The sequence below is a fragment of the Protobothrops mucrosquamatus genome, unplaced genomic scaffold (assembly GCF_001527695.2).
Source record: "Protobothrops mucrosquamatus isolate PMUCROS unplaced genomic scaffold, P.Mucros_1.0 scaffold3099, whole genome shotgun sequence".
Classification (NCBI taxonomy): Eukaryota; Metazoa; Chordata; class Lepidosauria; order Squamata; family Viperidae; genus Protobothrops; species Protobothrops mucrosquamatus.
The window spans coordinates 51,990-66,323 of NW_015389107.1; the positions used below are offsets into that span (position 1 = coordinate 51,990).

At 38.5% G+C, this 14,334-nt stretch overlaps 1 protein-coding gene across 1 annotated transcript in view; it reads left to right on the plus strand.

The window, feature by feature from the left end:
• ITGAV (integrin subunit alpha V) overlaps window positions 1-14,334 on the plus strand; it is a 73,826-nt gene that overhangs the window by 26,728 nt on the left and 32,764 nt on the right. Inside the window, exons 3-6 of the mRNA XM_015826400.1 lie at window positions 5,471-5,562; window positions 9,396-9,510; window positions 11,270-11,331; window positions 13,330-13,375. Of these exons, the coding sequence (XP_015681886.1) occupies window positions 5,471-5,562; window positions 9,396-9,510; window positions 11,270-11,331; window positions 13,330-13,375 (315 nt within the window). The remainder of the gene's footprint in view (window positions 1-5,470; window positions 5,563-9,395; window positions 9,511-11,269; window positions 11,332-13,329; window positions 13,376-14,334) is intronic.

A 14,334-nucleotide genomic window follows, 5' to 3' on the forward strand; every position in this document is an offset into this window, starting at 1 on the left:
CTTGTCAGAAGGTTGCAAAAGATGATCGCATGACCCCGGGACACTGCAGCTGTCATAAGTATGAGTCAGTTGCCAAGTGTCCAAATTTTGATCATGTGACCATGGAATGCTGCAAGTGTGAAAAAATGGTCAAAAGTCATTTTTTTTCAGTGCCATTGTAATTTTGACCAGTCACTAAATTATGTTGTAAGTTGAGGACTACCTGTATTGCTATCACTGGCTTCTATACCTGATGAGTGCAGACAACTGCTATCTGGTTGAAAAATAGTTATTGCTGTTCATGATCTGTTTGAGAGACATCCAGTTGTCCACTCTCAGATCTGAGGTGCTGGAATACTGTAGATAAATTTCTGGTCTGAAATAGTAGTACTGTTCTTATGGTCTCCTTAACATTTGTCCTAGAACAGGATTAGGCAACCTTTGGTGCCCTAAATATTTCTGAGTTGCAACTCCCAGTGTCTCTTAGAAATATAACTGATGATGAGGAAGACTGGGTATTTTATTTAGCAACATTTAGAATACAGTGAAACCTTTGCCCTAAAACGTATTTTTGCAGTCTGGAATGGAGATGGCATTTTCAAAGTTTTATCAAAAAGTTAACTAATTTTGAAAAGTGCTTCCTGAAGTTTTAAAATGTGAACGTTACTATAATAGATGGTTTCCCTCATCTTTAGTTTATAGTAGGGTTCAGCTGTGGCTCTGATGAGTTGCTGGCTTTGTGTATTGAGATTTGTGCATTGAAATGTTACTGTATTTGGAGATAAATGAAACCCAATTTTTGAAGTTCTGTTTTAAATTCTTACATCCATAGGGAAATGAGCTTAAGAAAAGCATGGAATCTCAAAGATTAACTGATGTGGCAATGAATGTGGCATATGAATTTGTAACTGTCAGCAACTGGTTGTGGATCTCTGCTAATATGAGAATACACTAAGACAGACTTTCTGGAATCCCTCTGATCAAGTTGTGAAAATTCTGTGTGTGATTTCTGGTTGTGGAAGTCTTAAAATACAGTAGGCTTAGGATGTGGATTTATGTTTGGGTTTCCAACCCAGACCATTATGGTAACCCATAATAAGAACGCAATTATGTTTCTTCCCAGAAATTTTTCACAATTGACAATGCAGAAAATTAAGTGGTAGAATTTCCACTATCCTATACTACATGAGTATAAATCACTTATAAGATTTTAAATCAGCTGTTCTTTGTTTTGGCTGCTGGCAAAAACAGCTATTTCTTTGGGATTTCCCCAACAGGAAGTAATAATATGTCTAAGGAGGCAGAGATTTCCTTACATGGTGGATAGCATACAAAAAAGTTTTGACTCATAGCCAGCAGTCTACCAAGTTAACAGAGGAGCTGCTGACTCACAGGAAAGAGGACTTTTAATCATTACCGTCTATGCTTAATGAGAGCATTGTTTAGCTGGTATAAACTTTGGAGGTAGCCTGAATTGCTTTCCAACAGTAGTTAGTGGATAAATAAATATAAAACTTGGAGATGCTTCAGTGAACTCATTGGATCGTAGTGATGAATGAGTAAAGCTTGAATCATGCAATATGAACAGACTGGCCATTTTCAGTAAGGTTAAAGATTGGGTGGTAATGTCTCTGAGCAATCTTGAACGTCCTTGACTATTTTAATCACTTTCCTGAGAGGTAACTTAGACAGAAGCTTCTGTGATTGTCCTGGTAGATTATTTACTTCAGGAGAGAGATGGATAGACTGCATTTTTTTAAATATATTTTGGGATTTTCATAGCTTGGAATACCATCTACTATGATGTCTTTCTGACTTGTTTCTGATTGGATGTTGTTTCTGATTGGATGATTATGAAGTACCTCAAGGTTCCATCTTGGGCTGTCTTGCTTTTTAGCATTAACATGAATCCACAGAAGAAGTTCTCAGCATGAAGATAATACATAGCTTGATGTATGTTTTTCATTATCTTATCACAGGGGAATGGAACTGCTTAGTAAGTTCTTGAAACGGTTTGGAAATGGATGAGTGAACCCAAGCTAAGGATTAGTCCTCATCCCATAGAAATATGGATTGAACATATGCCTTAATCAGTGAAGAATTATGTGATAGTGGGAAATATCACTAGCATAGTTAAATAATAAATCAGTTTATATAAAGGAAGACGTTGCTAGCTCAGTTATATAAGTTCTCATTATATCAAAATCTGGTATTCAAAATGTATTACATTGATATGATATCAGTTTCACTAGTTGTCAGTTTGTTTCCAACAGTTTAAATTGGCCTTATTCTTTAAAACTCTGAAAAATATAAAGAATTTCTCTACCAACGTAGATTTCTCTAGTGCCGAAGTTCTGCTTCCTGACCTGCCATCAGGATCCATCAGTCTGGTAGACAGAGTTTCTCTGGTGTCTACATTACTCATTAGGGCATCTGTACTAATCTTTAAATGGATTTCTTGTTTCAGTCTGCATTTCTGAAGTGTTATAAATATAGAATTATTTGAACAATTTTTAAAAATAGTATGGCCTGCATCAGTTTATACCAATTTCAGGAATGGCTGATAAATTTGCTGTCCAAAAGCAAGAAGAGTTCAGTTTGAGAACCTGATTATTCTAAGTTGTTGAATTACTGCAAGTCACTTTTTGCTGGTAGCCTTCCTATCTCTAGAGTGGATGACTTTTGTCATCTAGTTTTCTGCCTATCCATTACTTCCAAACATAATACAATTTGGGACCAGGAACCATGTTCACATTTTGACCTTGCTAACATTTGTCATATAAACTCCATTTCCACCCTTCTTTCCTTCTGTCTGTATCTTTTGCATGATTACGTCATTCATGCAGCATCACTGTGGTTTGCACTGAGCACCTGTGGTAAAGAAATTAGTTTAATAGGTATTTCCTAATTATCAGGGAGAAATGGCTTTTAAAGTGCGTGTTCCACCTCAGAGAACACCTGTCTGCAATTATTTGCAGATGATACTCAGTGGACACTGATGTACATAACAGGCACTCAGAGGGCACATGTTGCCCATTGCCCCAGCCCCGCCTCCCCCCACGGCCCCCTCCTCACCAGCAGCTCCCCCAGAGGAAAGTTGCTCCCAGGCACAGCCCACGCGGAGCAGCACAGCAAGCACATGGCAGCTGGGCAGCAGGGACAAGACTCGCTGCGGGGCACGGGTGGAGGGCATGGCCACCATGGCGCTGCTGGGCCATCCAGTCGATCTGCTGTGGCAGGCCGTGGAGGCGGGCGGGGGCGGTTTTTGGGCACTCGGTCTCTAAGGTTCGCCATCACTGGTGTATAATGTTATGCCATCTGAAAGTTGTGGTAGGGTAGGAGCTCCTAATCACACCGGTCACTTGGGTTTCCAAGGGCAGTGAGGACTCAAGAACTACACTCAAACTATGCTACCTCCTCCATTGCCCCATTTACAATGAAATCAGAGGGAAATTATAGTTGGTAGGTATCAAGGGCTTGGACAATTGAACTCTCTTCTTGCAGACTTGTTTCTAACTTAGCAATCAAGTTGCTACTCTTGCTCTGCTGTCATTTAAATTTAGAAAGAAATGTTTCAAGTTCTTAATTGTAGTTCTGGCTTTAGGGTCCTGGTGGTAGTAGAGACCAATATGTGTCTTCTTGGGAGTTAGTTATGCAGTACTTCGGTTATTTTTATGATTATTTTTAATTGTATTTTTTGATAGTGTTTTATCACATTGTTTTTCTCTCATGTATTGGTTGTTACCTGCCCAGTTATTTAAGATGGGCAACCACCTACATTTTCTAAATATTTATTTTAAAAATTTTAAAATTGGTGACACATAGCTCCAAGGTCCTTAATGGACACCCCAATGATTTCATGTGGTTATTAAATAGCACTGAAGGCAGAACATTGCCTTATGGCACCCCACAGCATATCTTCCAAGATATGGAAACAAGGCTGATAGAAAGTCACTAGGCAACAGGGAAGCCAATACAGAAGCAGCAATCCCTTCTATTTCCTAGATACCAACTTCACAGAGTCTCATATCTGGTTATCTGCAGAACAGCATCTCATAAAGCCACAACGGTCTCCTGAATAACAAAAGTAATTCTCCTAGCACTAGGCTAAAACTGATGCCTCATGTGAAACCCAAATGGATACATTACCGAGAGGGGTCACAAACACCCCCAAGGCCGTTCATCAACACAATAATAAATATCAAATCATATTATAGAGCTTAAGTTAGCATGGGGTAAAGCAGACAGTATCTTCCATTCCATCAGGCCACATAAACCTAAATTTGGACTCAAGGGTCTATTGGATACGATATATAGTATATTAAAAACTAATATTTGATATGAATACTAGCAATTTTATCATAGTGTTTTGCATATTTGTTGCCTAAGATCTCTGAGGGGTTTAACATTGTTTTTTCTAGGTCAAACAACAATAAATAATAGCCTATAGGTCTTCGCAATTTTAAGGATTAATATTATAGCTTAGGCTGTGTTCTTGTTTATGTGCAATTGATAGATTGGCTGCCAAATTATGATTTCAACATAAATTTTATTTGTTATTATTTTATTCTAGAAATTTTAACTAGATACTCTTTGAGTAGTTTTAAATGCACTGATTTTGATTGTAATAATAAGTATTTGAAATAAACAACAGTCCTTGCATGACAATTGCAGAAGTGATTCCTTTATTCATTTGTGAGATTTATACCTTACTCAGCAATGGTTGAGAATCCACTGAAATCTAGATTGCCCATTCACAATTAAATGTGTTAAATTCTATGTCATACTGGCCTCTTATTTTCCAATTAAATATGTGGACCTTCTGTAGTTAGAAGCCTGAATTTTCTATCTTTGCATTTCTTTACTAATATTTTGCTTTATTGTCATAAAATATAATTAGGTTTTATGTACCAAATCTACCTTTCCTTGTGTATAATTTAAATATTAGGCTTCTGATTTTTTGCATACTTTTTCAATTTCTTTCCATGGGAAGGAAGGAAGGAAGGAAGGAGGGAACTCCATTTCAGTTTCTTGACACAGTGAACATATCACATAATCACATACTTTTAGATTTATGAGGAAAATATTTGTACTTCAGTCATTTTCTAATGAACTTTGACCCTTATCAAGTCCCAGAGAAATGTATCTCAGAGTCTGTGATGAGACAGTGTTCAGGCCTTTGCAGGCAAGCAGGCTGATAATGGCTTATATTACTTTTGAAAAATGTGCTCTTTGCAAATGAGTCATTCTGGATTAGTCTCTTCAGATACAACATTTACTATGTCACATCTCAGTCGCAGGATCTTTCAGCGGCATCAGTTCGTAAGCTCAGCTTTGAAGTTATCAGCTTGTCAAGTGATGCAAAAACTAGTGATATTTGGGTGTACTTCTATTATCACTTCAGCGAGTTTGGTATTCATGAAAAAGTTAGGATGTTGTCACATTCCAAGGTCATGTTCACAGAATTCTGCCTAAATATTTTGTCTTCTAGGCAACAGAGAATTTGCTGTAGATGATCTTTTGGAATTCAAATCACATCAATGGTTTGGGGCGTCTGTGAGATCTAAAGAAAATAAAATTTTGGTAAGTCTTCATTTTAAGGCTTGTCACATATTACTACCATCAATGCATAAAGTGAAATATAAAATACAAACCAATAAAAACATTTAGGGAACATTAATGTATGTTTTAAAGGCTAAAACATATGATAATAAAAATGAATCTAGCAGCAAAAAAAACAACAACCACAACACATTAAATAAAAAAGAACCACAAAAAACCCCAGTGTCTAATCTAAAAGCAATCATAACATGCTTAAGGGACTAAATAAATATTCAATTTCTGTGTCAAAATTAATCATTACAATAATCCGAACATAACTTCTGAAAAGGGGGGAAAAAGTTCTTCCTTACAGGTCACTTCATTGGTCAGAGCCATAGATGGCTTTAACATCCAGTAGATAAATATAGCTTTGTCAATTAATCCGGGCCAAAATCAATTAGAGCTACAAGGTTTAAAAGCAGCATTTTAAATCGAGTCTGGCGATGGATTGGATTTGTGGACTTCAACTCCCAGAATTCTCCAGTCAGCATGCATAAAGGGTTGGCTTGGTTTGTATTGAAATCTTAGTTCTGTGAACTGTTAATTCTAGTAAGTGGGCATACTGTCTCTCAGCTTGAATGCCAGAGATCAGCATAGTAGCTCATCTACTAATTGGGGGTAGCAGATTCAGCAGTTTAGCACCCAGTCAGTAGTTTCTGCAGTGATTACTGATTGGTTTCTGGGACCAATTCAAAGTGCTAGTTTTCCCCATTAAAGCACTTCATGGCTTAATGCAAGGCTTTTCAACCAGTGGTACGGGTACCACCTGTGGTACATTGGCACCTGGCAGGTGGTACGCGACCATCCTAGAAAAGTGGTAGCGGGGGAGGGGAATGAACTGAACCGGTGGCAGCACTGCACAAGCCTGAGCGAGAGACGGCTGGAGCTGCAGGGCTGTCAGGGCTCTGCGGAAGCGCCAGGATCAGCGCCAAGCTCCAGCTGGAGCTCGGTGCTGATCCTGGCACTTCTGCTGAGCCCAAAAGAAGCGCCGATCAGCTGGAATGTTGCAGCATCTCCAGGGTCTTGTGATTTACATTCAGATGCTTGGCAACTGATTCATATTTATGATGGTCACAGTGTCCCAGGGTCATGTGAAGTGACCAAAACCTGCTGCAACCACCCAGCAGATGGGGGGAATAAAAACCAAATACCCCCCACCCCACCCCCGTTGCCAATCCTCAACAGAAATGCTCACAACAATGGAAACCTCGGACAGGACGAAGAGGGTGGGCAGGCAGGTGTCTTGCTCGGCTGTGGCTTGGGGGGTACTTTTTCAGTGCCATTGTAACTTCGAACAGTCACTAAGCGAACTGTTGTAAGTTGAGGACTACCTGTACTTTATCATTTTCTTCCTTTCCTTTTTTTTTTTTATCATCAAGTTTTTGACGCCTTGCTAGGCGACTGGTGGTACTCAGATATTGCCATATCCTAAAAGTGCTAAAATGGGTGAAAAGGTTGAAAAGCCCTGGCTTAATGCATCTTCTGAGAGAAGGTATGCTAAAGGTCTCCATCCCATGTGAGATGAGAAGAATGAGAGCTTGATCATATACCTTCTCTGTAGCTCCTGGGCTCTTTGTAATACCCTCCCCCTTAAGATAAGGAATCTCAAGGAAGGTCTTATATATATAGCTATGTTAGCAACCCAGAGTTGATGTTGCAAGAAAGGATATCTATATAAATAAAAATGTAAATGTTCGTTTGTTCAAAATCTTAAATCTCCGAAAGTTCTTCACCGATTGCTTTGAAATTTTGACACAACGTTGCATTTGAATATGCGCGTGTTTTTATATACCTACTATTATATAGATGTCACACCTGTGACAGGTAAAACATGCTTTTTTGAAAAACAGCGCCATCTGTCGGACGTAAATTTAACCAGACTGAGCCACAGCAACGCGTGGCCGGGTACAGCTAGTATATATATATATCCTTTCTTGCAACATCAACTCTGGGTTGCTAACATAGCTTAAAAAGAACAGGGCAATAAAAAATAATAATAAAATATAAAATGGCAACAAAGGAGAGACCAACTAGCAAGACATTAGCAAGACCTCACAAGTTGAACTAATATGGGCATTGATTATACTAATGTCTTACATTATAAAGGAGCACATTATATTAGATTAAATTAGGCTAGATAGAGTTATTATTTGTATTGGCTTTGTTCTTATTTTATCCCCATTGAAGTGATTTATCTAGAAATTACTAGATAGATGGCTGGATATACGGATATAATAGATCGGTAGGTAAATAGATTTAATTGATTCAAGACATAAAGTTGATGTAAAGATATATAAGATTTTTTAAAAACGTCTTTATTTGCTTGTTGTCTTAGGACCTGCCTGTTCTTCTAGGTCAGGGGTGTCAAACTCACCACATCACATAACGTGTTGTGATGTATCATGACTTTTTCCCCATTGCCGGAGCTGGGGTGGGCGCAGTTTCGGCATGATACATCCGGCCCGCAGGCTGGCAGTTTGACACCCCTGTTCTAGGTGGGTGCTGCCCTAATCAAGCAAGATTGTTAGGCTAAAGGAGAGGGCATGTCACACCTTGAAGTCAACAGATGTATCAGATGTAGGAAGTATAGGGTTGATAAGGTAACCATATCATTGCCTGTAAAAATTTCAGTGATACTTTATGGATAATCTTTGACTTAGAACCACAATTGGGACTGAACTCTCGTGCCATCAAGTGAGATGTCCACATGATTGTCTCACTCAACAACCTCAATCCCAGAAGCAGACAGAGCAAAAGAACTACCTGCTGAAGGAGGGTAGGCAGTTCTCCTATAATATGCAGGGAAGGGAACTCCTGCAGCAGTCTTCAGGAGTGGAATTTGGGATTCCCACTTTGTTACTCCAGCCGGCACAGGAGTTCCTCTCCCCTCTGTGATCAGAAGTGTACACTTATGTGCCGGGCTGGAGAAACAAAGTGGGTAATCACAAAGTTCCCTTCTCTGGTTTCTCCAGCCCAGCACATGAGTTTCTCTCCCTTTGTGTACAGAAAGGAACTTGCACAGTAGGATGAAGAAATGAAGTGGGAATCACAAAGATCCTAGTTTCATTTCTAGAGCCCAATGAAGGATTTTCATCCCACTCACCCTCTATGCATAAAAGAAGGGAAAATCATTTGACAGGTAGCAGCAGTTTGCAACCTTCCGTGCCAGCTTCCTCGCTGATTCCAGCAAAGAAGATTGCAAATAGCAGTCGTGTTTTACTTTTTCAGGGTATGAATATCAACCATTTATTTTATGCGGAAGAGAGAAAATATATTATTTGGAGTATATTGGGAGGTTTCTTGAGATGCATTTAAACTTCTGATTCTGTTTCTTAGAAGGCCCTGCCATTGAACCTTAGAGTCTATTTCTCAGTCATACTTTATGGGAACAAACTGCCTTTTAGATACATGGAGATTCTCTCAGCTTCATTGCACATCATCATAACATTGATATACAAGCTCTTCCCCCTGAATTTTCTTGGCTCATTTGAACACGCGCATAAAGCCACTACTTAACTGAATTGTAAAATACATTACATCGACTCCTCCCACTTCATAGTTTAGCAATGTCAGCAAACTCATAGTAGGGCTGATTGCAAATTTAACATGTTTTTTTTTTTTGGTGGGGGTGAGGGGGAAGATCTGCATCCCGGTTCTTTTAAAAAGCACATCATGTATCTTATTTGAAAAGGGCATCCAGTATGTACATAGCCATTTGTTCAGAGGCTGCTTGTTGTTCATAACCATTCTTTTCCCTTGATTTTTCTCACGGCCATGGCCCTTTTTAAAGAGCTTTCTGAATACTTCATCTGCAGGCATGTGCTCCTTTGTACCACTGGAGAACTGAACAGAAAGCGCAGAGGGAGCCTGTGGGAACTTGTTATCTTTACAACGGGTCTAAAGCTGTTGAATATGCTCCTTGCAGGTCAAGTATGTAAAGAATGTCTTGTTAAAATTACAGCGCAAATTCTGTTTTCTATGTACCATCCTCTTTCATGCATTGTTTGGAGGAATGTGCCTTAAACACCCATATTTCCCGTATTGTTCTTTCATAATTCATTACAATCATTGGGGGGGATCCTTAATGGAGAACACAATTGAGAGAGGGCAAATCTATCCTTTTAGCGCTTTCTCTAGAGTTGGATTTCATAGAAAACACTATGAAGCTTTGAATCTGGAAAGAAATGGAAGAGGGTAATGGGAGTATGATCATTTGGATTTGCTTGTTCTGTACCCCCACCACCCTCACCGCAGTCTCTGTGATTTCACAAATCTATATCTAACCATGATGATGCCAAAATGATAAAACACAGATTGTGACATCACAACGCAAGCTCTGTCCTTTCATACTTTGCCCCTCAATGGAGTCCTTTTTTTCAACTGAGCAGGAATAAGCTCATCTGTTAGGAGATTTGGGGAAAATAATGCAGCAAATCCAAATTATGTATGAACTGGAGTGCATGTGGCCCATTCTGACTAGGATTCAAAAGAAGTCAGTGAACCATTTTGGAGTTGGCTGGACATCTATTTAAAGGATAAAACTAAAAGAAAGGCCAAGATCCAACGAGCAAACAAATGAAAAGATTGTTTTGTGAAGCTTTATATAGTCAGAGGATTAACCATGTCATAAAGAGCTTTTTGGACTCTTTCCTAGCCTGCAAGAGGAATGCCTTTTCCTTCTTTAAATGCAAACTGTATTTCATTGCTATTTCTGGCCGTAACTGCATTGTAAATATAGAAGAAAAGAGCAATATGTCATTCTAGAGAATGTTTATCTTTCACATTTTCATTTTGAAACAGACAGTATTTTAAGCCAATGGTGTTTGTAATAACTCAGAACAAACCCTTTTTTCATTAGTTCAGTTATGACTGTAGATCATGCCTGCACAATGTAGGATTGACAAAGCCCTATGAAGTCCTATCAACTGATGTCAGAAGGATGGTGGCTAACAATTGTGCTTTCAGTGCCTGAGTTCACCCTCAGAAATGTGGCAGAACAGAATACATGGATGGCTGGGCTTCTCCTAGCAGGTTGCCAACTATGTGGTTTTATCTGAGCTGTAGGAAGTACAAGGTTACTTGTCCCTGAAATGCATTCTCAAAAGCAGCTGGTGAGCTGATCCCCTTGTAACTGGCCTGCATCACCTTAAAATGTAAGTGAGGACTGAATACTCCCTCTTATCACCATCTCCCCCCCCCCAAGAAGTCTTTGTGGACTAAAAAATAGGGAGGAGGTAAGAATGAATTATGGGCTCCCCACAGTGATGTGGGGAAATGGAATTGAACAACAACAGTAAGAAGACCTTAGCATCCTTTAACATGAGGCTATCCAGAAAAGTTACAGCCTCCAAGGATATTTCCTGTAAGAACTGAGTTTTCCTATGAGTGTTATTTTGAAAGAAAGCAAAGGATTAGAATTAGTGCTGTCCCTCTGTTCTTCTCCCCTTCTGAAGATTTTGAGATTCCATAAGAGATCCAGGTTGCAGAACACTGATTATTCATTCCATATTTTCCCCATTCAAGCCATTCTTCCCAGAAATAAGGTTGGGTTTTTTTTTTTTTGCCTTATCCTTGCCCTCAAAACAGCTCTCCTAGACTCCTCAGTTTGCACCCCAGCTTTCCTTCCGTCGCGTAGAAATTTTGTATTACACAACCTTACAATCATTTCCATTGTTTCTTATTGCCATAGCAAGCACTGATGCTGAAGGACAGGGCTTTTGTCAAGGTGGATTCAGCATTGATTTTACTCAGGTATGGAAGTTATTTCTGCATGTTTCCTTCAATCTCAGAACTCCACAGTAGAGGGCAAAGTATCTGTAAAACCCAACCCCGGGCAGGGAAATCTACCAGAGGAACTTTACAAGCAACAGTTTATTGTTTCATTCCTATGGCCTTAAATACATACTTTGGTAAAGTTGCTGTGAACCATTGGCATCCTCAGGAGATGGGGGGGGGGTTGGATTAAAAAAGGCAAAATGGGCTCGTGACCATGCCATCAAAGCCCCTCCCTTTTTGCACCTGTATTGATATTGCATGCATGTGTAAAAGGTGGGAGAGTTTGATGGCACGGCCATGTTCCCATCTTGTCTTTTTTGATGAAATTGTTTATTTTGTCCAGGATTGCATGGGAGGAAATCAGCAAAGAAAATAAATGGCTAAAAAGAGATACGATGTTAATCCATTACTGGATCTTGTTCCTTTACACTTAGATGAGAACTTGGTTTAAAAAAATTCTCTTTGCTTTCATATTTTAAGCCATCTTCAGTGATGTTATTTCTGAAATTTTAATTTAAACTGCTGTGATACGTAAGAGATATTTACATATACAGGGAGACAGTGTGTGTATATTCTTCTATATGTACACACATTTGTCATTATAGTAACAGAAAATGTGTCCATCATAGACAGAAGCAGTGAATTTCAATGACCTAATACTAGAAAAGAAAGAGAAGAAGAAAGAATAGGATGTCATTTCTGTAAGCTCAGCTTGCCCTGTCCAAGGCAAAGCACTACATTTGATATTCACAGAAAATTTATATCCTCCTTTGTAGTAAATGCATTAATTGAGGGATTGGGATTGTTAAGTAAACAATTGGCACGGTTGGGATGTATTTCCTACAAATTTAGAATTATATGAATGAGCCTTAGTGTTACCTTGGCTCATGTTCACTTCTTGTTTCTAACGGCGAGGAGCCCTTCAAAGATTTTTGCTTGCGTGCACCTGTGATTAATCTTAACTATGTGTTAGCCTGGAACACGCAAGGTTTGTTCAAGTCATAGCTTATTTAATCACAGCATCCAAATAAAAGTGCAACGTTCAAATCAGAAATTAAATTTAGTAAAAATGTGGCCTGATAAAACAAACCAGCATCAGGAACCAATGTGATCTTGACTTTTTTGATTAAACTTTACCATCCTCAAGGATAGGCATCCATAGAGGCTTGCTGCTTTTATCAAAACGATGAGAGCAGTGTTATGCCACAAGTTCCATTTGTTTCAAATGTGTGTGCAACATCATGACACATGTACGAAAGGAGCAGCCTTTGCATTGTTTTTCTCTTTCTGCCTACTTTCATCGTTCTCCATGCCACAGCTGCCACTGACAATCGTTGCTGTAAACCTAGAAGTTGATGCTTCCGATCTTTTTCATCTCCTAATTATTTCCTGGTAGAGGATAGAAAAGGCAGGGCACTCACTTCTGGGCTTGAGCAAACTCATGTTCACACCCCTGAGTTATGGCTTAGCTTTGCAACTAATGCACACCATTAGTGTCTTAAACCATTCTTTATGGTGGGTGAGAATTATTATCTTTTTCTTTCAATAAGAGGATTGAGAAGGGAAAAATACATTTGCCTAACAGTGTCTATTCAATCAATGGGTAGCAATGAGATTTAAATGAGATGTGTTATGCAACATTTCCTAGAATTATTTTTTTTAATAATCACAGAACATTACAGAAATGTGAAACAAGGAAGTTGAAATACCACAGAATACGAATACACTTAACAATACGATGGGAAATAAAAACAAAAGTACTAGTATTAGATTGGCCAGAATTCTCTGTGAAGGAGATTATATGAAGTTCGAGTCATGTCTGAAAAAGCAAAAAAAATATATCTTTGATCAGACACAGTGGAGCAATCTTCAGTCATTGAATGTTGTAACAATTTCATCTTACTCTAGGTACTTATTTTCAGATATTACATTACAATAAAGAAACCTCTTTTTCTTTCTGTCTTTCCTCTCTAGAAAGACAGAGTTCTACTTGGAGGACCTGGAAGTTTTTATTGGCAAGGTAAAACATGGGATTTAGTGAATAAAATGAGAGTTAAACTTAATTATTTACTTTTGGCCTGATATAAAACAAAAATGATTTTTTTTTTACTCCACAGAAAAAAATACTGCAAGTTCAAAGTAGCTGAAATAGAGATGTTATGAGCATGTTTGGTCTTTTTCCTATTGATCTTTCTTAGCTGTTTTTCTCCTATGAGGTGCCTGGTCCTCATAAGGCTATAAACAGCTGGAGAAGAGAAAATGCATTAACTTTAGTGGATTCCTTGTTTGTAAAGCAGAAATATCTTTTGGGGGCACCTGAATATTACAGAAATCCCAATATAAAATAACATTCCCTGGTGACAGGCAGTGCCCTAAACATATAATATGTAAACAGTGATTATATTATTTACACATTCCTGAAATAGCTCAATTTTTCAAATAGTAATGACCATTTACATTTAAATCAAATTATATGGCTACACTCTCTGGGCTACCAGACTTCAAATAGTTACCAGGAGGCACCAAACTCTTTACTTCCATTACATTGCTATCTGTTTTTTTCAATCCAGAGATTTTTTTTTTCTGCCATAGTTAACTATTAACTGTTGCTCTGCTCAAAATTTGAAAATGACTTTTCTGGGCAGGAGAAATTGTAGAGATTCAGTTATGCACATCTGCATGTTAGGCTTTGATGCCTGACGCTTCTGGTAAATTAGGATCTTGGGTGCAAAAGCAGCAATGAATATGATCTGTCTTTATTGCTGTTTTTCTACCACAGAATACGCTTGTGGAGATTAATCGGAGTAGGTTTTTCATGCTAATTGCTATCAGTTGTACGTTTATCCAGAATCTTCAGCTTAGGAATTAGATATAAGTGCATTTGCTGAATTTTGAACTACTCAGCAAGGAACCTAAATAATGATACAGGTCACTCTGTTAAATCTATACTAATTAAACTACCTAAGAACTTCTGTTAAG